General features: G+C 36.2%; 1 protein-coding gene across 3 annotated transcripts in view; it reads right to left on the bottom strand.

The window, feature by feature from the left end:
* Positions 1 to 23867, bottom strand: part of LOC106050354 (calcitonin gene-related peptide type 1 receptor-like) — a 187402-nt gene that overhangs the window by 6310 nt on the left and 157225 nt on the right. For all 3 annotated transcript variants that reach the window (XM_056018242.1, XM_056018243.1, XM_056018244.1), the window contains 4 exons: positions 17865 to 17931; positions 17295 to 17377; positions 8445 to 8583; positions 4670 to 4711 (listed from right to left, as the gene is read on the bottom strand). In XM_056018242.1, coding sequence (XP_055874217.1) covers positions 4670 to 4711; positions 8445 to 8583; positions 17295 to 17377; positions 17865 to 17931 — 331 coding nt within the window. The remainder of the gene's footprint in view (positions 1 to 4669; positions 4712 to 8444; positions 8584 to 17294; positions 17378 to 17864; positions 17932 to 23867) is intronic.

Genomic DNA, 23867 nt, shown 5'->3' on the forward strand with positions numbered 1-23867 from the left:
GAATGAATATAGATCTAGGCCTATCTCAACTCGGCTTCGCAGCTTTCGTAAACGAATGTAGCTTTAGAAAACCAAATTTGAATGTTTATTTGATCAAAATATGAAATGAATGGACTTTAATTAATATATTTATGTGTTAAAGTATAAAACTATCTGTGCGAAGAGAAGTTTTATCATCTTAGAAGTTGAATTAGAGTTTTAGAACTAGGGATGGGATTATAAAGTAAACAATTAAACGAATTAATATTTAGTACGAGATTCATTACGGTATTGTCTAATGAAAGAATGTTCGTCAGGAAATCTGTAGTCACAGATATAAGGAACTAATTTATGTAAAAAATGCTTTTGAAACACAAAATTGAAGGTTAATTTTATTATATAATGAAATCAAAGGATCTTCTTTTGTATTTTCATGTGTCAAAGTAAAAAACTATCTGCGCAAAGTGTATTTCTTAAAATTAGATCTAGGTCTAAATCCTTTCTATCTTTTCTCATGTCAACATTGTAGACATGGCCTAGATCCATAAAATACTATAGCTGTAATAGAGTCGGACAACTTTATTTTTTTTGAGGGTCTTAAGTTTGTTTTAGGGCTACAATACATACACTACGGTCTAAGTTGGTACCCAAGGAACATTCCTGCCTAGTTTTATCAAGATTGGTCAAGCGGTTTTGATGTCTATAAGTAACATACATCCATACATACCCCTCACATTCTACTTTATAATATAAGATATATATATATAATGATTTCAGACATTCATGATTTCTGCAGTTGTATGCAGAAGGGAAAAAACTTGATGCGTATCTTTCAAAAAATGTAATTTACAATGCCATAATCATGAAAAAAAATTTTTATTCGAATAAAAGCCTGGGGGGGGGGAGAAAGGAGAATCGTCGTCGAAATCTGAAAACAGTCAATAGGATTGATTAGAAGTGTCATCTAAGACAGCCATAGCTCTAATTTGATGTGGTTTTAATTCTATAGATACAAGATTTTTCTAACATAAATATTTAAAAAAAATAATTTAGTATTATATCCAGATATCCTTTGAAAAAATCTGACGGAGCTCATCCCCCTTCATCTTACAAAAAAAATCTTTGCATAACCTTGACATTTTTTTTTTTAAACTTTGTATTTTTATGATGAGAATTTTTGTGTGTGGAGCTCTTCTGTCAAGAAGTGTGTTATCATCGCCGCAAGAGAGTTCTCTTTCTTTTTTTTTCCCTCATCTTTCAGTTTGACATGAAATGTATTTAAGGAAAGATCGTGACCGGATTGGATGTGACACCGGGCTAATCTCCCTTTCGCATGGCGAGAGCGAGGCTCGACGCGCGTGGCCCCCACATCCAGGTGGCGCACTTTTCAATGTTTACGTTGGTTTTGTTACTTGTTTTGATGAAACAGATTCCGACTTTTTGACATTTTAAATGCGGAAGGGGCGCAGGGAGATTAGTTTGAACGTCTAGGGAAAGAAACGTTGAGAACATAAGCATGTTGAATGCGTAATGCAGAAATTGTTTGCTTCAAAATAATAAAGAGACAGAGAGAGAGAAATAAAAGAAGGGTAGGCGAAATAGAGGAAGATAGAGAGCTGTAGAGAGACAAGAGAGGGAGATAGAGAAACAGAGGGAAGGAAAAGGGGGTAAAAGAAAAGAAGAAAAGGTGAGAGAAAGGGAGAGAGAGAGAAAATTAAAGAGAGAGAGAGAAAATTAAAGAGAGAGACCGAGAGAAAATTAAAGAGAAAGAAAGAGAAAATTAAAGGGAGAGAGAGAGAAAATTAAAGAGAGAGAGAGAAAATTAAAGAGAAAGAAAGAGAGAGAACATTAAAGAGAGAGAGAGAGAGAAAATTAAAGAGAGAGAGAAAATTAAAGAGAGAGCGAGAGAAAATTAAAGAGAAAGAAAGAGAAAATTAAAGGGAGAGAGAGAGAAAATTAAAGAGAGAGAGAGAACATTAAAGAGAGAGAGAGAGAGAAAATTAAAGAGAGAGAGAGAAAATTAAAGAGAGAGAGAGAGAAAATTAAAGAGAGAGAGAGAGAAAATTAAAGAGAGAGAGAGAAAAAATTAAAGAGAGAGAGAGAGAGAGAAAATTAAAGAGAGAGAGAGAGAAAATTAAAGAGAGAGAGAGAGAAAATTAAAGAGAGGGAGAAAATTAAAGAGAGAGAGAGAAAATTAAAGAGAGAGAGAGAGAAAATTAAAGAGAGAGAGAGAAAAAATTAAAGGGAGAGAGAGAGAGAAATTATAGGGAGAGAGAGAAAAAATCAAAGAGAGAGAGAGAAAGAAAATTAAAGAGAGAGAAAAAATTAAAGGGAGATAGAGAGAGAAAATTAAAGGGAGAGAGAGACAAAATTAAAGGGAGAGAGAGAAAATTAAAGAGAGAGAGAGAAAATTAAAGAGAGAGAGCGAGAGAAAATTAAAGAGAAAGAAAGAGAAAATTAAAGGGAGAGAGAGAGAAAATTAAAGAGAGAGAGAGAAAATTAAAGAGAAAGAGAGAGAGAGAACATTAAAGAGAGAGAGAAAATTAAAGAGAGAGAGAAAATTAAAGAGAGAGCGAGAGAAAATTAAAGAGAAAGAAAGAGAAAATTAAAGGGAGAGAGAGAGAAAATTAAAGAGAGAGAGAGAACATTAAAGAGAGAGAGAGAGAGAGAAAATTAAAGAGAGAGAGAGAAAATTAAAGAGAGAGAGAGAGAAAATTAAAGAGAGAGAGAGAGAAAATTAAAGAGAGAGAGAGAAAAAATTAAAGAGAGAGAGAGAGAGAGAAAATTAAAGAGAGAGAGAGAAAATTAAAGAGAGAGAGAGAGAGAGAAAATTAAAGAGAGAGAGAGAGAAAATTAAAGAGAGAGAGAGAGAAAATTAAAGAGAGGGAGAAAATTAAAGAGAGAGAGAGAAAATTAAAGAGAGAGAGAGAGAAAATTAAAGAGAGAGAGAGAAAAAATTAAAGGGAGAGAGAGAGAGAAATTATAGGGAGAGAGAGAAAAAATCAAAGAGAGAGAGAGAAAGAAAATTAAAGAGAGAAAAAATTAAAGGGAGATAGAGAGAGAAAATTAAAGGGAGAGAGAGAAAAAATTAAAGGGAGAGAGAGAAAATTAAAGAGAGAGAGAGAAAATTAAAGAGAGAGAGAGAGAGAAAATAAAAGAGAGAGAGAGAAAAAATTAAAGGGAGAGAGAGAGAAAATTAAAGAGAGAGAGAGAGAGAAAATTAAAGAGAGAGAGACAGAGAAAATTAAAGAGAGAGAGAAAATTAAAGAGAGAGAGAGAAAATTAAAGAGAGAGAGAGAAAATTAAAGAGAGAGAGAGAGAGAGAAAATTAAAGAGAGAGAGAGAAAAAATTAAAGGGAGAGAGAGAGAAAATTATAGGGAGAGAGAGAGAAAATTAAAGAGAGAGAGAGAAAAAATTAAAGAGACAGAGAGAAAATTAAAGAGAGAGAGAGAACATTAAAGAGAGAGAGAGAGAGAGAAAATTAAAGAGAGAGAGAGAAAATTAAAGAGAGAGAGAGACAAAATTAAAGAGAGAGAGAGAGAGAAAATTAAAGAGAGAGAGAGAAAAAATTAAAGGGAGAGAGAGAGAGAAATTATAGGGAGAGAGAGAGAGAGAAAATTAAAGAGAGAGAGACAGAGAAAATTAAAGAGAGAGAAAAAATTAAAGGGAGATAGAGAGAGAAAATTAAAGGGAGAGAGAGAAAAAATTAAAGGGAGAGAGAGAAAATTAAAGAGAGAGAGAGAAATTTAAATAGAGAGAGAGAGAGAAAATAAAAGAGAGAGAGAGAAAAAATTAAAGGGAGAGAGAGAGAAAATTAAAGAGAGAGAGAGAGAGAAAATTAAAGAGAGAGAGACAGAGAAAATTAAAGAGAGAGAGAAAATTAAAGAGAGAGAGAGAAAATTAAAAAGAGAGAGAGAAAATTAAAGAGAGAGAGAGAAAATTAAAGAGAGAGAGAGAAAAAATTAAAGGGAGAGAGAGAGAAAATTATAGGGAGAGAGAGAGAAAATTAAAGAGAGAGAGAGAAAAAATTAAAGAGAGAGAGAGAAAATTAAAGAGAGAGAGAGAAAATTAAAGGGAGAGAGAGAGAGAAAATTAAAGAGACAGAGAGAAAATTAAAGAGAGAGATAATAAGAGGAGTGGGTAGAAGAAAGAGAAAAGGGGGAAACAAAGAGAGAAAAAGAAAAGAGGGAAATAGAGGCAGAGAGAGTGTGGGTGGAAATAGATGGTGTGAGTGAGAGAGAGATAGAGAGTATGAAATGATAAGATACTCTCCTTAAGTGAGTGCAGTCTTTTAATGTTGAACGTAAGTTCATGTATAGCAGCCTTTTCAATCAAATAAAGCGATTGGTACAGACAATTTATAACATACAGAAAAAAAACAACAGAGAAACGATAAGTTGTAAGAAATCTTCAGATCTAAATGAAACATTGATAAGATCGAAAAATAATACTATAATTGTCTCACTTCTTACCTATATACAGTTTATTTATACACGTAAAGGGCAGACAATTATTATCACCCCTCCTGTATAATACTAGAACCAAGCCTTGTGTAGGAGGCGTTTTATTTCAACAATTAATCATTTAAAAAATTAATTCAAAAGATTAAAAAAAATAACAGGAAATCATCTAGTAATCTAAAAAAAAAAAAAGTAGATTGTATGGTGTAGTGTATATCAATATACGTACCTCCTTATTCATATAGCAGAACACTATAGCAATGAATGCTCCCTAGGGAAAAAGCAGAATATAGGTAAGTTCAGTTAACATTACTCAATAAAAGATGAGGAATTATGCATTATGCCTAATGTATTATATTTAATATGATATAATAACAAATTGAATGTCAATGTAAATGTCACAATATGTCGCCGTAAAAGATACAAAATAAGACGTGGACGTAACTATCAAACAGTTTCAACAACATAAACTCTCCCTTCAACATAAACTCTACATGCAACATACATTCATAATTCTACAAAGTCAAGTAAGTTGGCTCCAATATACCATTGATCGTTAGAAAGGCTTTTATCAAACGAACAGGCTTGGACGTGAGGCTCCTCACCCCTGTCCTGTCTGAGGGCTCCCAGTAGTAGCGGCCATAATGACTGGGCTTAGAAAGCAGACCGTACCACCTACACAGCGCACCGGTCCTGGTCCTGGGTCCACTTGCTACAAGTGGCCGAGAGCAGCGCTTACCATGGGGAGCTTGTTTCATGTCTCTATACTGTAACCGCCACTGTTCCGTGCAGGGTCCGCCACTCCAGCTAACGAGACACCGGTGATGGCCCCCCTTGTGGAACGACTTGTTGAACTGGGGTACTGCTATTTGTTCCATCCCCACCCCGAGTGAGATAAAAAAAAAAAGCTCACCCAGGGTATCCTGCAGGACCTGGTTCGCTACTCGTACTTGGCCTATGTAGTTCCTCTACTAGACGTTTCCACGGAGGCGCCATGCTGAGGCGACGGGTAGCTGGAATCCTCCGAATACACTCTACCGAATCAGAAATCCCATTGGTAGCAAACCATGCTGAGAATTACTCCCTTAGAGCAAGTGAAAGGAAGCGGGCAGTGAGTTATAAGGTCGCCTTGTCCCCGTACAAGAACAGCCCTTATGCCGCACACGAACCAGTTCTCTCTCTCTCTCTCTCTCTCTCTCTCTCTCTCTCTCTCAAATCCTTGTCCGGATAGTCCTTCAAGCAGAACGCGACATTCATAAAGAATGTGGTCTGTTGTTTCTACGTCCTCGATGTAGTGGCGACACCGTGTGTCGTAGGTTTCTCGAAACAGTCCAAAGTAAGCACCACTTGAACAGTGACCAACTGGCCTAGGACGGCCTGTTCTGCACGATTACGTTGCCACAAGCATGCTTTTTATAAGGTCTACTAATCTGCCTGTAGAGCCCACGTCCCTTATACCAAGAGTCCCAACCATCGCACCCCAAAGCGCCAACAATCTTTTGTCGGTCAGGGATCGTCATAAACTCTACAAGACTCCTGTAGACCTTCACGCTAAAGGACAACAATCCCTTACCTTGGAATTTCACAAGGAAAATAATTGTTATAAGAAAATTGGCAATGCATCTGTCTATGTTATATACTAATGTTAGGCTATATGACATTTAATAGAACCCACAGACCATTGCGAAGACATAGCCCTACACTGCACTCAACGAAGAGAAACGGTGACCAAGAAAGCTATGGACAGTGAAAAAACATGGACCCTTAGCTCTGGAACAAAATCGTGGCATATGAAAAATGGTTAGCTTCTCTACCACAAAGCGATAGCCAGCGATAAATGTGGACGGGAGTGTCCTCTATAATAGGGCTCCACAGTCACACCAAAAAGTTTTCGAGATGAACCATAGTCGCTCTACGACTGAAGGAGGCCACCAAATAGAACCCAGTTTTTTTTCAACTAGTAACATTTTAAATGTATTTATTGTATACATCAAATTAAAGGTAATTGGTTATTACTTAAGCCGAAAAAAACAACGCGTCAAGATTAACAGAAAAGAAAAACTTAAACTACTAGGCTAATTACATTGGATTTACAACAACCACATGTAAAGTAAATGGTCAGACAACCAGGACCAGAGACCAATCTTCACAAGACGGATCAATACTTAGTTATTTTAATTAATCTCGAACAAGTTGCTATAATCTACAATCAAGGTATTAGCTAATCATCTTTTATACTTTTATTTCATTCTTAATATGCTTGTAAAGTGTGAACATTGTTGAACTATAGGGACAAAAAAAAAAGAAAGAGCCCAAAAAGGAGACGGAAATACCCCCCCCCCCCCGGCCAAATATTTAATATTTAAAGTACTACGTAATAAGAAGGGGTAATACGGGATTCCTATGTAAACATACATATAATATATAAAAATATAAAGTAAAATATAAAATAAATATATAGCATTTTAATAGTTTAATCCTTGACAATCTAGCATCTCATTCTCGTATACATGAGATGGGAATGGACTAGGAAGGACTAGTCTCCCCCATTGTGATCAAGAAACTGGGCCGTACAGCGTAGTGCCTCATAACGCCTATACAAGTCGTGTGACTGTCTAGAGTAGTCTAGACCATGGGTTCTCAACCTGTGGGTCGCGACCCCCTTCATGTTCGACTGACGATTTGCAAGGGGTCGCAAAAGACCATCGAAAAAATGGATTTTTGTTTTCTATTCTTCTATTGCTGTGTGTGTGTGGGTGGGGGGTCGCTGCAGAGTAGGGGATTGTAAAAAGGGGAAGCCGAGCTTAAAAGGTTGAGAACCGCTGTCTAGACATGTCCCCTCCCCCCTTTTAGATACCGAAGCTGGGGGACACTCGTCCATTCTCATATAACAGTATATGATAGACAACACAGTTGGTTATAAAGAAATAGCTTATAGTTATGGTTGTTATTATTATTCCTTCTATTAGTTTTCAAACTCTTCAAGTGTCCAGAAATCTAAGGTGCGTGTTGTGGACGGTCGTTGACTTGTAGCACCACACTGCTGGCTAGAAAACTAAACCGATGTAGGCGTATTGTATGCTAACTTGTAAAACTGGAAATAACTGGAATAAGGACTATGTGAACCATATTATATATGTAACCTTTATTACAATATAGACAATGTATAACTTGAGATGAAATAAGTGTAACAGAAATTACTAATAATATAGAAATGGCATTTTGAACAAATCTAACACACTACAAAAACACGTCTTTTCGCTCTGGCAATGTGGAGTCGTCTGTTTTACCTGAGGCCACAGACGAGAATGCCCTTATCTTGCATCATTCACAACCAATCGCTAACCTCTTCTCACCGTTACCATAGAAACACACACATACACACACTCCACAACAGTGTGTGAGAGTGTAGAGCGTTGTCAGGAGTAGCGACCACGCACTATCTCAGCTTGGTAAATTATATTTTTCTTGACTTTATAGACCGCCTGTTGTTGGTCTAATCGACACAAGGTGAAGGTATTTGTAATGGGACAAGAAGTGCGGATGGCAGACAAGGTCTAACAAGAAATAATGTTACAGATTTATATCTAGGTCAGGCTCGAAACAGTGAGAAAAAGCATGCATCATGTCGCTACACACACTGTCTGGAAGGTCTAGGTAGTGAAACACATTGTCAGAGACCACATCGCTTCACTAACTGTTAAGGTCTAGTTAGTGAAACACACAGTCAGAGACCACATCGCTTCACTAAATGGTAAGGTCTAGTTAGTGAAACACACAGTCAGAGACCACATCGCTTCACTAAATGATAAGGTCTAGTTAGTGAAACACACTGTCAGAGACCACATCGCTTCACTAAATGATAAGGTCTAGTTAGTGAAACACACTGTCAGAGACCACATCGCTTCACTAAATGATAAGGTCTAGTTAGTGAAAAACACAGTCAGAGACCACGTCGCTTCACTAATTGCATTAATGTTTCTCCTTATACAAGAGTTACCTACCTGTAGACTAGAACAGATTTTCGAAGTCATTTCAAAGGCCAAGGACAGGCTACTGTAGCGCTCTCCTGGTCTATACACGAAGAGAAGGAACTGAATCCCGAACAGAGGCATCAAGACTCCCACAGCTTTCACAGCACGTCTGTTGATGTCATGTCAAAGTGGAATCAAAACTTTCGGACATACATTATAATATGTAACTTGAAGGCTCCCAAAAATCAAATACATAGTATATAATTTGAACGTTGAAAGAGTTTAAAAAATATATATGTATACTTTGTTGAAATACTTTTAACAACATTAAACAGACATACAGTTTGATTCAGATTTATAAGAAGTGAAAGAGAGTAAAACAAACAAACAAAAAAACACGAGTTATATACAAACAAACAAACAATAAAAAGAAATGTTATTTAACTTCCTCAAGGGTTAAAAGAAATATTATTAACATTTCTCTCACAAGTTACCCGTTCCGGCCCAATTTTGATTCCCGATGCCGACACTGCGGGGAGTTAGATGAGTCGGTGGTAAACGTCTTTCAACAGTGTCCGCAGCTCTGACAGCTGCGGGGAGACGTATCTGTAAGGTCATTAGAAATGCATGGGAGCTTTGAGACACTACGTCAAACAACAGATTTCCCAACCATAGAATTACGGTAGGCCTAACTGCCAACTTTGCAATCAGTCGGAGAGCATCTTAGGTAACAGGACCGCCGAGATAATCACAGCTCCTCGGGGCCTCAAAGTGACACCTCCGTGGACACGTCTTTTAGTGGAAGCAGACGATCAGAGGTTAGAGTGTTTTGCCTCCTACGGGTGACCTTTATGAGTTTGCATTCTTTTGTTTTTCCTCGACGGCGTGGACATGAATGAAAGACCTGATGACTCAGCCCAGGAAGTCAACGATGCCGTTCCACAATGGGCCGTCATCAATGACCCGTAGCTAGAGACCAGAGTGGAGGTACTTACAAGGTATTGTTGCGGTTATTCCCAAATGGTAAGCGCGGATTCAGCTGCTTAGTATTAATCGGGGTTTAGGAACAACCCAATCGTAGTAATGGTCGCTGCCATAGTCGCAAATTTCAGACAGGACCTGGTGTGACGAGCTTCACGCCAGCGCAAATGTTTATATTACGTCATTAATTGTTGTCGATGGCTTGTGAAAGCCATGTGACAGGATGTGACGTAATAAAATGAGAGTTTTCGCGTACATCTACTCATACTAAAGATGAAGTCTCTATAAGTTCATTATTATGTTTGCTAAGTCTACATTAATTAATTTTACTGTAGTAAACAGAACTTCTTTACAAAGGCAGCCTTGATAAATGGGCGCATAGACACTTCGACTCCTTTATTGACTTTATAGAATGAAAGAGGTCTGTGGTATTTCTACGTACCTTTAGAAGTTTTTGTAAAACCTAACTTGTAAAGTTTGTCCAGTAATTGTATAGTGTATCTGTGATACCGCTATACGTTGTTCATTTTATAATATAGATAACTAAGCAACATAAACATTGGCTTGATTTTGTAAAGTTCTTTGCGTTGATTGCGGTGTATTTCCTATCTTATCTTATTTTATAAAATACAGACGTTACTTAAAATAGAAGATGGTCCTACTTGTCATGCATCTAGTCATGCATGTTTACCAATGACTGAAATTCTGTTAATTCATTGGTTTTCCTGGCTAGCTCAGGCAACCCATTCCATGCTCTAATAGCACTAGGGAAATTTATCCTAGCATATGGAACGAGGAATGTGCCTTTATCTTTGTGTCTTTCAGAGTATTTTATTAGATTTTGTTTTTGTATTTGAATAATGTGGTTCAGTATTTTATGCATAATTGCTACTTCACTTTTAAGTCTTCTGTCCTGAAAGCTTTCTAAGTTTAGTGATTTTACTAAAGGTGTTACTCTAGTCAAATGTGAATATTCGTTTGTTATGAATCTCGCTGCTCTATTTTGTGTCTGTTCCAGTTTAAAAGCAAGAAGAGAGAGAGATAGAAAAAGAGAGAAAAAAAGGGAGAGAGAAAGAGAAAGAAACAGATAAAAAGAGAAAGAAAAAGAGAAGAAAAAAAAAAGAGAAAGAGATGCAAAAATATAACGACAAAAAGGAAATGTTTAAAAATATTCTAATCATTCAGCACAATATTTATACAATATGTTTGAAAACAGAATTTTAAGAAAGTACAAGAAAACGCTATAGATACGGAAGAGTGCTAGAGAAAACCTAAAAGGTTTGTATGCCGTCTGCCTAAGTGTAACAGTCTTAATTACTCCATCAACTCCCCTGCTGATTTAATAATCCTTCATTAAGTAAATTAAGATCCTGATTTCCCTTAATCCCCAGTAAGAGAATCACGGAGATGCACTTTTCAAATGTATCCCAACATGTTAAACGAAGATTACATTTTTTGTGTGTGTCTGTCCCATCAGCTTTCGTCTCCCAATAATTAACGCTGAAGACAGTAAGAATACTCTAATCAATCATTCTATGAACCTTTGTTTGGCTCGGCGAACTTTTTTTTTTCTTTTGGCAGCTAAATTCTGAGAACTTGTGCCAGAAGAAAACAGCCCATTTCACTGCGAGATGTATAAGAACGCACTTAGAGCCCATGCCAAGTTGTCATTGATCTCTTTGACGTTGAAAAGTCTTCCTCATCTGGACAATAATTTTGGCCTATTTACAGTTAGAACTATAAAAAAAAAAAGAATCAAAATCTAAGAATTAGAATTGGAGAATAAAAAAAATCTGGGTTTGAGCCTCTTAGAAATTGTTCTGAATTGCAAAAAAGATTTTCCATCTAAAAAAGTTATTGATTACAGTCCGATATAAAAAAAAAAAACTTTCTCGGGCTTTCTATAAGAATTTATTCGTTTTTCTTGTATTTAGAAAACATAAAAGATAGAAAGAGACAATGAATGAACGGCCGATGTTCATTGATTATTGATTTTAGTAGACAGTTTTCGTTAGAGTGAGCTAAGGGTGTGGTGGTGGGGGGGGAGTAGGGGTATTTAGACCAGAGATTTCAACATGAAAGCACTTCAAAACATGGACAAAGACAGCACGGTGGCTCTATATGTGTGTCTGTGCGTGTGTGTGTGTGTGTTGAAATGAGTAGAACTGTGAGCTATTCTCTGTGTGTGTGTGTGTGTGTGTTGAAGTGAGTAGAACTGTGAGCTATTCTCTGCGGTGTCCAGGTAATATCTCAGCTTGGTAAATAATATTTTTCTTGTCCTTAATGTGCGTCTGTTGTTGGTCTAATTGACACCTGATGTCTGTCGCATGAAAAAACAAAATGTCTGTGTGTCTGTGTGTGATATCTAGAAACTGGGTGATGTGAAAAAAAAATTAAAGTAGCCATATGAAGCATGAATGGAAGGAATAAGATAAAGTAAGTTATAGATGAAATAAGATAAAGTAAGTTATAGATGACATCAGATAAAGTAAGGTCAGATGAAATCAGATAAAGTAAGGTCAGATGAAATCAGATAAAGTAAGGTCAGATGAAATCAGATAAAGTAAGGTCAGATGAAATCAGACAAAGTAAGGTCAGATGAAATCAGACAAAGTAAGGTCAGATGAAATCAGATAAAGTAAGGTCAGATGAGATCAGATAAAGTAAGTTCAGATGAGATCAGAAAAAGTAAGGTCAGATGACATCAGATAAAGTAAGGTCAGATGAAATCAGATAAAGTAAGGTCAGATGACATCAGATAAAGTAAGGTCAGATGAAATCAGATAAAGTAAGGTCAGATGACATCAGATAAAGTAAGGTCAGATGAAATCAGACAAAGTAAGGTCAGATGAAATCAGATAAAGTAAGGTCAGATGAAATCAGATAAAGTAAGGTCATATGAAATCAGACAAAGTAAGGTCAGATGAAATCAGATAAAGTAAGGTCAGATGAAATCAGATAAAGTAAGGTCAGATGAAATCAGATAAAGTAAGGTCAGATGAAATCAGATAAAGAAGAAAGAGAAGAAAGTAAACGTTGTGAAAGTAAAAGTTGTGAAAACAAAAAATAAAGGAAAGAAAAACGTGTGAAAGTCATTGTTTGTTTTGTTTGAAATAATTCCAAAGTTTCTTCAGCATTAAAGATCATTACATCCTAGCTTAAACCTCAAAGGGAGAGAAAAAAGGAAAGGAAAGAAAGGGAGAGAAAAAAAGTAAAAAATAGAAAGGGAGAGAAAAAAGTAAAGAATAGAAAGGGAGAGAAAAAAGGAAAGAAAAGAAAGGGAGAGAAAAAAGAGAGAGAAAAGAAAGGGAGAGAGAAAAGAGAGAGAAAAGAAAGTTAAGTTGCCAAAAAAAAAAATACGATACAAGTGTCTGTTTATCAAATCACCTACATCCCTAGATCAGTCAAGTGTTTCTTTTAAATGACATTTCTGTTTAAAGTTCATTATTTGTTTGAATCAAACACATAAATACAAGATTTACTTTTTTTTTCCCTTTGACATTCCCAATCTGTTTTTATGTTGTACGTTGTAACTTCTCTATGTCTCTTCAAAAAAACAAAAAAGTTCACGACATAGTTGGGAAGATCAAGATGACTTGTCTCCGGCCATGACACCACCTGACCACCCCCCCCCCTGCTAATCTTAGACACGTGTGTTATCTCTATAGTTATGTATCTAGTGACTAGTTCTGTGTCGGATATCCCTAAACAACAATGTATTGGAACGTTTTGTCATTAGTGGTCGAGCGCCCGAGCTGAGGGGAAAGTTCTCGGGGGACATTAATCAGTTCCACTTGGTCATTACTGTCTGTACTAAATCTTTGTAGCCTGGTTTAAACTTAACAGCTGGCGAAAGTGGAACAGACCGAGGGGAAAGTGAAATTAAACGACCTGTTTTTATCTATCTTTCTATCTATCTATCTATCTATCTATCTATCTATCTATCTATCTATCTATCTATCTATCTATCTATCTATCTATCTATTGTCTATGTATAAATCTATCTATCTATCTATCTATCTATCTATCTATCTATCTATCTATCTATCTATCTATCTATCTATCTATCTAATCTATCTATCTATCTATCTATCTATCTATCTATCTATCTATCTATCTATCTATCTATCTATCTATCTATCGTCTATGTATAAATCTATCTATCTATCGTCTATATATCAATCTATCTATCTGTCTCTCTGTCTATCTTTCTGTCTGTCTGTCTTTTTCACGATCAGCTTAAATGAATTCACCTATTGCTTTCTTCTCTATTTACCAATCTGTCCGTCTGTCTGTCTGTATTTGCCCCCATTTTGATTAGGCTTAAGCATTCTAAGAATCTATTTAAACAACAAAAAGACAGTTTTCTGTACAAAAATCAATTTCTATTTTGGTTCTTCATTGTGTTGAGATATTCCCCAATCATTCACAAGAAACAAATTAGTCTGCTAGTAATGGGGGAGGGGTGAAAGGCGGGACCAGGATGTACTGCACTGGTAATTCTCTTTCCTACTTTTTTTTTATTATTTGATGATAGATTTGTTGAGTAATGTCTTGCTTGTAGATTTATTGGTGCTGGAATGTTATTTACCAAAAACTACGACCTCCAGACTATGAATGTGGTAATAGTTTTTTTTTTGTTGTCGTTTTTTGTATTTAACTTTAGAATCTATATGCAGACATTTTTTACCCTAATCAGTCTTGTAATAATAAGCCATAAGGCTTGTCTTCGAGTTCGAAAATTAATGAGGAGCAAAGCAATTCCTGTGGCTACGCAGCCCCTGCTTTGACCAACCTATTTCGTCACAACCAGCGCAGGCATAAACATTGTCAGCCGGTGGTCGATTCAGATGTTCGATTCAATGTCTACGTCTGTCCTCGGAAAAGGATTTTCTTTTTGGACTCAAAATGTGTATCCCGCGGCCTTTGTGAAAGACCTCCAGCTGTCTCGTTTGGCAGCCGCATGCAGCTAGGTGCTCTAATCTATGTAAGTAAAAGCAAGGTGGCGCCTAAGTTGGTTTTTAAAACGTTTCCATGGGACACCTCTGTCGACCACCCTTCAGCTCACTACATAAGGAATTAACAGATTGATTTCTAGCCATTAACACACAAATATTAAATGTCACGGTGCCATTCGAGGTGAATCAAAAGAAAAGATCCAAAATGATCCAGTCTCGCAATGTTAGAATTTCAGCGATTAGCTTTGAGGACAAATAAAGCACGGGCCTTCTTAAGTGTTAGAATACAGATTATTAGCCGACCCGCGGCGTAACATACGCCTCTAATTAGTTACAGTTGTCCAAATATGGTGGGTTTGTGCAAACGACTGTGAGTGAATGAAAAGAAGGAACTCTGGAGAGAGCAACATACAATAGTCCATGACTGAAAACAGGTTTTGGAAGACACAGGCATATGTTTTTGAACGTTTGGCCTTGTGCTTTATTAATTGTCATGGCAACGGCTAATCTAATAGGGAATGGTATCGTCGATGACATTTTCCCAACAATATGCAACTGATAGAAATAGACAGTTTCTGATGCAGGAATTTCGACTACATTAAAAGACCTGTTGACTCCATGAAATATATGTAAAGCGGTGGCCATGGTTAGGAAACGAAGGTATAGAGAATTATATATACAGAGAAGATTACTTGTTCTCATCTTCCCCTTTCTTTTTTTTTTTTCTGACCCGCGCTCTCTGTCGCCGCGAAAGTTACATGGGATAACTCTAGTCCGACTTGCAGAAATGAAAGAATTATCTTTCCATGACTTTTTCATCGAGGGTTAAAGAGTCGGCGAGAGTTCGTGGTGTCCCGCATGGCTGGGCGACGTTGAGAATAGTATATACAGATTGTTTTTACCAAAATTCTATTACTAAGTTATTAGTTGATATTTGAATAGTATAAATTTAGGGTTACGTAACAACCTAATGCGTGACAATCCTTGATCTATAAGACGTAATCATTTTATTTTTTTAAAGTAACGCCTATATTGTATAGGATAAGAAGATATTTATAATACAGGGTTGTTTCTCTATTTTTCTAAAGCTAAAATACACTTTATGATCTAAATTCTATAATGTAAAGTAAAGTTCCCCTTTCAGATCTTTTAATCTAAAGGGCTTATGATGTTCATCTGTTTCTGTGGTCCACGGTTAACGAGAGTGTCATGTGGCCAGCACAACAACTTACCCTGCCTTTACTTTTTTCCCACTAATGTCAGGTACCCATTAGAGCTGGGTCGACTCAGTCGCCCTAAAGATCCCCAAATTAAAAATCCCAGTCTTCACCAGGATTCGAACACGGTACTCCTGATTCGGAAGCCAAGCGATTTACCACTCAGCCATCGGACCTCCAACTAAATTCTATTGTAAAAATTTTCTTGTTTGTTGCTTGTAACTCTCAGACAATTTGTTCCAAATGGTATTCTTTTTGATGTCTCAAGTCTTGCTCCTGGTTTTCACACTTATTCAACTCCACCCCCATGCACTTAAAATAACTTTAAGCTCTCGAATGACCTTTTAACTTCAACAGACGTTTTAACTGATGGCTTGTTGTCCAGTTGACATTCAGCGCGTGATTTTTCAACCAGGTTTAGCCGTCTCGAACATAACCCTTGTCATTAGTGTCACGTGATTCTCAAAGATATTTTTGGAGAAAAATGAGTATGAACAATTTATGATGTCTCTTAAACATAGTTTTACAATTTTAATATTTTGTATTCTTGTATTAGTGAGAGCACTAGTCTCAATTTGAATTGTGAAGACTAATCCCACTTTAAATGCGAGGTCTAGTCTCACTTTAGTTGCCAAATCTAGCCCCACTTTAGATGTGAGGTGTAGTCTCACTTTAGTTGCCAGGTCTAGTCTCACTTTAGATGTGAGGTGTAGTCTCACTTTAGATGTGAGGTATAGTCTCAATTTAGTTGCGAGATCTAGTCTCACTTTAGATGTGAGGTGTAGTCTCAATTTAATTGCGAGATCTAGTCTCACTTTAGATGTGAGGTGTAGTCTCACTTTAGATGTGAGGTGTAGTCTCACTTTAAATGTGAGGTGTAGTTTCCCTTTAGATGTGAGGACTAGTCTCACTTTAGTTGCGAGGTCTAGTCTCACTTTAGCCGTGAAGTCTAGTCTCACTTTAGATGCGCGGTCTAGTTCCACTTTATTTGATGTCTAACCTTATTTTGTTGCAAGGTCTAGTTCTAAATAAATAGCTAGGTCTAGTCTTACATTTGTTAAGAGACTAAATTTACCTCATTTTGCAAGCTTTGGTCTTATTTCATAGAAAGGTCTAGTCTCTAAGTTGCGAGGTCTAGTTTTACTTAACCTGCGAGATCCTGTCCGGTGTAATGTTTACAAAGAGGTCTAGTCTTAGTCACAGTTCTTGTCCTACTTCAATTCAGAGGTCTAGTCTCATTCCAAAGAACCAGGTCTCGCCCTATTGCCTCAACAAGCTACTTTAATACTGGATTACTCTTATTGTAATAGTGATATAGTAATTACCGAAATTCAATCAAACTACCCCAAGAGTTATCTGTAGAAATACTTTTGTAGTTTGAATAACGTACATTTTTAGAACAATTGTGAAAATATAATATTGATAAAGGAAAAATTATCCGTAGTTTATAACTAAACACCAACATCTTAAATATGAATAATAAGAAACAATATATATTTTTTAATTGTTTGGAGCTGCTTGATAAAATTAAATGAAAAAGAAATTGTTTTTTTTAATTTAGGCTTTTCAAAGATCTACATTCGGTAAGCGATATGCACTATTGGGTCGAATAACATTGAGGCTAAAAGCGATGAACTGCCTATCTAGTTAAATCTCTGCACCGACCTGTATGTACTTTAAACCTCTCTGCACCGACCTATATGTACTTTAAATTACGCACTGACCTAAATGTACTCGGCTCGTTAGGATGAGGCTCCAGTTGGTTGACCATGATGTGGACGATGCGAACCATGAAGAACACATTCACCTGTGGATAGTTCACAACAGCGTTTTTCTTAATTCTTTAAAGCAGACATAAAAAGGTAGGAAAGAATACAGTAGTGAATATATCCACACACAGAAATTATATCCTCAGACCGAATCTCCAAAGTATGAAGGAGAATCTCTGTTCTTCTTTACCAAATAAAAAAAGTTTATTTCTTCAACTAGAAATCATCAAACATCGAATACACATTATATGCAGACACTATAACTTTCAATCATATATTTACTAAAGAAGACTTAAAATAAAATTTGAAAGCTACAAATCAATACGCTCGCGAAATAAGCCATTCTCCCCTATTTAACTCTTTCTCTCCTAACTGACGATACCAAGGTTGATTCCACTAGAATGTGATAAATAATTATGGAGAGAAAGAGTTAAAGATTTGTAAACTTTTCTCGTAGCGGTCTACAGATCAGAGCAAAGAATAATACTTGTTATCAATTTCTAAAATTCATAAACTTCAGCTTACCAGGAGTGACAGAAGTATAGGGGCGTACAGGAGCCATTCAAAGTAGTCAGCATTGGGCGTCCAGCATCTGAAATTTATAATGTAATGATATAATAGGTAAATAGATAGATCTGGTGCAATGATTGAGTGAAGTTTGAAGTACCAGTGAAAGGCAATGTTTAGGTCTTTAGGAAAGATAGAGACTTAGTCACCGGGAAGCTTGTGGAGATGAGAGAGTATAGCAGCAAAGAGGCGAGAGGGAGTCTTAAGAAAGATTAGGAATGTGGCAGATGGGGTCAAAATAAAGATCTAGAAAGTTCTGTGGGGGGGGGGGCGTAAAGGTGGGAACTAGAAAAGTGAAGTAAGCCAGTAAAGTTTCCCCTTTCAGATTTTGTGATCTGTGGGGCAGATGATGTAAAGGTCATCTGTTTCTTTGGCCTACGGTTAACAAGGGTGTCATGTGGCCAGCACAACGACCAACCACCTTTGCTTTTCCCCAAATAATGTCAGATACCCATTAGAGCTGGGTGGACTCAGAGGCGCCCTAAAATCACGAAATTAAAAATCTTCACCGAAATTCGAACCCGGGACCCCCGGTTCGGAAGCCAAGTGCTTTACCACTCAACCACCGTGCTCCCCCCAGGAAAAGTGAAGCAGAAGATTTAAGGAGAGATGGTGGGGAAATGGGGCAGGTAGGTCAAAAAGATTTAAGGAGAGATGGTTTAGAAATGGGGATGGAAAGTCAAAAAGATTTAAGGAGAGATGGTGGATAAATGGGGATGGTAGGTCAAAAAGATTTATGGAGAGATGGTGGAGAAACTGGGCAGGTAAACTTTGATCAGACTGTACATAAAAAAAATATCTGGTTATAAAATATATTATGTAGATATATTCACGGCAATGTTTGTTGGGTCAACCTGTCCGGTGTGAAATAAACTTGCTGGCAGCATATGGAACATAAAAGTACTTTGAAGAACTGCCTTAACTTCAAAGTCAGTAAATCTATCGCTCTCAGGAAAAGGTGGGGAGGGGGTCAACACAAGCTTTACAAAGACACTCTTAAGAGCTCCATCGTATTGACATTCACGGCTTGAAAACATTGACTCTCATCGCTCCTCGAGGCGTGAAGCCGTGAGTGTCAAAGTCTCATGATAGGAGGCAAGCAGTGCGGCCAGAACGCAGAGCTAACAAAAAGCCGAGAGACGAAGCAGACTAATCTGCAGAAAGCTCAACTTGGCCATGTCAAGAATGCTGCAGGCTTTCTAAAGCGAAGATTGGACTATATAGTCATCTTTGAGTTCATTGGAAATAAATGTGTTCATATTCGACCACGAAGCAGGATATACATAGATAGATCGATAAATAGAATATAGATAGATAGATCGATAGATAGATCGATAGATAGATCGATAGATAGATCGATAAATAGAATGATATAGATATATAGATATATAGGTGATAGATAGATAGATAGATAAATAGAATGATATAGATATATAGATATATAGGTGATAGATAGATAGATAGATAGATAGATAGATAGACAGACAGACAGACAGACAGACAGACAGACAGATAGATAGATAGATAGATAGATAGATAGATAGATATATAGATAGATAGATAGATAGATAGATAGATAGATAGATAGATAGATAGATTGATAAATAGAATGATATAGATATATAGATATATATAGATGATAGATAGATAGATAGATAGATAGATAGATAGATAGATAGATAAATAGAATGATATAGATGTATAGATATATAGGTGATATATATATATATATATATATATATATATATATATAGATAGATAGATAGATAGATAGATAGATAGATAGATAGATAGATAGATAGATAGATAGATAGATAGATAGACAGATAGACAGATAGACAGACAGACAGACAGACAGACAGATAGATAGATAGATAGATAGATAGATAGATAGATAGATAGATAGATAGATAGATAGATAGATAGATAGACAGTCAGACAGACAGACAGACAGACAGACAGACAGATAGATAGATAGATAGATAGATAGATAGATAGATAGATAGATAGATAGATAGATAGATAGATAGATAGATAGATAGATAGATAGATAGATAGATAGAGTTTATAATCTTAAGCACAAGCATTTTTTCTCAATCTCTGCCATTCGCTAACAGTTTTACTTTTTTCATAGCCACTAGATTTGATTAGATCGAAGTTAGACAGAAGAACAAGGTTGGTAAATAGACACAAGTCAAAATCTAAAGGGAAATGTATCTTTTTTTTTAAGCTAAAAATTTCGAAAAATATTATTTTGGCTGACTAGCTAAAATCGTATACAGCGATGCGCTAAAAAAAAAAAAAGGGTATGTCTTGTGATTGTGTATTTGACATGTTACATGTTGCAACAGAATAAAATATTGCTTCCGAGCCAGAAGCTCCAGCAGATTTGATCGGGTTTGATCTTTATACTGTACAAATGTGTATCCTTTTATGTTTCGAAGACTTCTTTCTTTAAACCTAATATGATCAATGTGCATCTAAAGTCTGATAAGAATAATTAAATTTGTATTTAAAGTTTCTATTTTAATTACAAGACTACTATGTTTGTCATTGTAGAACATGGAAAACAAATTACTGAATAATGCATGATTTTATTTTAATAATGCTTTTCTCGTTTCCACGGAATAATATTCATATAAATTCATTCTTTCTCGAGGTTATCTATAGAGATTGATTACAGATTGGGAAACTAAATTTGTTGAACATTCTACTTTCTAATAATAACTTTTTTTGTATGTAAAAGTGGTAGTAATTAATTTGTATATTATTATACAGGACTACTAAAGACAAAATATCATAACAATCATTTTAGATTAGAAATAGGATACTCATTCTAAACATTGTAAATTGTATAAGATAAGCAGCAAGCCTTTAAATATATTCTATGTAACAAATTATATCAAATGTATCTCTATATAGTGGAGGCAGATTCAAGCAATAAACAACGTAGTGTTTAGGTGGGCGTTAGTCATCTAGAACGGGGGTTCTCAACCTGTGGATCGCGACCCCTTTGGGGGTCGATTTACGATTTGCAAGAGGTCGCCAAAGACCATCGAAAAAATGAATTGTTATTGTCTATTCTTCTATTGCTGTATGTGTGAGCGGTGGGGGAGGGGGTCGCAGATGAGTGGGGGATTGTAAAAAAGGGGTGGCCGAGCATAAAAGGTTGAGAACCGCTGATCTAGAATCTAGTCTAAATATATTATACTAGTAGGATCTGCCAGGGTGCAGCACTGTATGTAGACAATATCTATTGAATGGTTTGTTTTAATACATCACTAGATGTCGTATCGTTACACGAGAGACATAGAAGTTTCTGGAACTCATCTCAGAACTAAGTCACACAATGCAAAGTAATCATTTTTGTTACGATCATGGAATCGATTCCCTCGAGATTCAGTCAAGTATTCCTTAACTCAACGATTCTTTCAATATTTTATCGAGTTCTGGTCCCGGAGCTATTCAATCATTCATGATAGTATTTTTTATGTTGTCTTGCTTTTCAAGAATTATTATGTAAGTTTACGTATTGTGAATGTTTCTTACAGGAATAGCCCCGTGATGTCCACTTCAAGTTAGTCGATTTTAGCTTACGATGCGCGGACACGCAAATACAGTTACGATCTCAATAAGTGTGTTATATGTTATACAAGAGATGTGTCCATTTTTCTTTACTTTAAAGTGTCCGTAACACATTTTCTAGTAATATTCCTTAAAACATTATATCAGTTGGATGTCTCTTACTGGAAGTAACAGAGGTGCCCCACGGAAACGCTTTAAAGACCCACCTAGGCACCAACTTGCTTTAACTGACATAGAAAGCACCAAAAGTGAGTAATACGAAACTAAAGTGCTGTGTTTCTTTAGATCAAGAAAGTAATTACCTTCAGTAACAAAATTAGAGATACTGTAATTATACTTGATATTCGCCTTCCATTTTCTCGACGATACCCATGTGGGGAGAGAACTGGCGCAAAACAACTATGGCTTCCGGTGAAATTAATCAATCTAAATAACAGCCTAGGACAACTTGGCTGGGTTTTTTTTTTCCTCGTTTATAGAATTTCTAGGTTTTATCTATTGTCCTTGTTATCAGAGATGGGAGTTCTCAACACGGTGCCCTAGTGCGATGAGACTCACACGGTTCTATCTATTAGCTATACACTTTTGCATAACAATCCTTTTCTTTGTATTCAACAACAGCATTCTGTATTACTTGATCTTAATTATCCCCCCCCCGGGTTTTCTATTTATAGGATTTCTTTTCTCAGGCAATTTTTGGCCTGTTATCACAAGGTTGTTATGAACTCGTTAAGTGTTGAAATTTGTTTTTGTTTTGACAGCCATTTGAACAAATTGTCGATGAAGAAACAAATGTTACATGACTTCTTCGGAAAGTCAAACTAAAATTATTGTTATTACAGCTCTAAACAAAGAAAACAAAAACGAAGATAATAAAGAGTTTCCGCCAAACAGAAACTCGTAGACGTCCCTAAGGGTCTGATCTAGACACAAATTGATGTGCAAGCCCACACACAACATGGACCTCGAAATAAGCGATTTGAAATCAATATTATTAAGAAATTTCTACTTCTAATTAATAAGATATATTTTTTTTTATTTATTTATGAAATGCATACACAATTCATATACTCAGATATTTACATACTGTTAGGCGCTGAGTTGGAATAGCGACGCACCATTATGACGGACTTTCAATACGACAATTAGTATTGTCACGGATGGGGGATGGAGTCTAGTATTGGTTGGTTTATGTTAATTTTTTTTAGCTGGTGTTAAGACTTCAAAGTGGTAACATCGATTATTGACAGTGACTCGGCCGTGGTCCTTTACGGATTAGATATTCTTTAAGTTTGTTAACAGTCTGGACTTAGTTCTTGAGTTGTTCTTGTGATGGTCTGTCTTTGCAACGAACTTGCATAACTGACACTCAAGATACATCTCCTGAGTTGTTCGTCCAATTCAGACATACATTTACAACAGTAAGGCTGACCTATTACAAATCTATGATAGTTATGTTTTTTCCCCAAGTATTTACAGAAATTACTATAGAAAAAGAAAAAAAAATTACTTTATACTTTCAAGAGTCCTTGTTATATTTTGTCGTTCATGGGAAGCTACTCTAATTCTCCTCCTATCACGCAGACGTTATCAACAATTGTTATGACATTGAAAGTTACAATGTCTGAAGTTGAAATAGCATTGTGCAGGAATGAGGGTCATAAAGTGGATTTACTTGACTTAAGTCATATGACTGCTTTACACACAATTCAGAAACTTGGACAGGAGCTTAGCCTCTCTTCAGAAGGAAATTGTTGAAATTGATTTCAAACATTTTTTTCCCTTTATTTCAATAATTTTCTGAAACTTAAAGCTGACTACATATAGTTCGATTGCTCAATGGCAGGAATTCTGTGACTATGATCCTTTTAGTAGGAAATTAAAAATAATTTTGCCTTTATCAAGATCGAGGAAGCAACACTGCCTTGAATACAATAGTCAATTATATGTAGTTTTGTTAGACATATATAAGCTTATAATTAAGCTGACAGAACTATCATTGAAAGAAATTCTATCCAAGGCAAAAGACAGAGAGAAATGGAGAAAGACGGTCAGCAGATCATGTGTGGTGCCTCGGTGTTTCAACAGACTAAGAGATAGGTAAAGGATAACAATAAAAGCATGTATTATTTGGGCTCGGATTGTCTCATAAATTATCTTAGATATCTATACAAGATATAAAACAGCATAAAACATCAGGGTAGCAGTAATCAAACAAGATGCACAAACTTCATCTCTCTGTTGTGAAACTGAGTCCCTCTGTTGTACAAACTGCATCTCTCTGCGATACAAACTGCATCTCTCTGTTGTACAAACTGCATCTCTCTGTGATACAAACTGCATCTCTCTGTTGCACAAGCTTCATCTCTCTGTTGT

The sequence above is a fragment of the Biomphalaria glabrata genome, chromosome 1 (assembly GCF_947242115.1).
Source record: "Biomphalaria glabrata chromosome 1, xgBioGlab47.1, whole genome shotgun sequence".
Lineage (NCBI taxonomy): Eukaryota > Metazoa > Mollusca > Gastropoda > Planorbidae > Biomphalaria > Biomphalaria glabrata.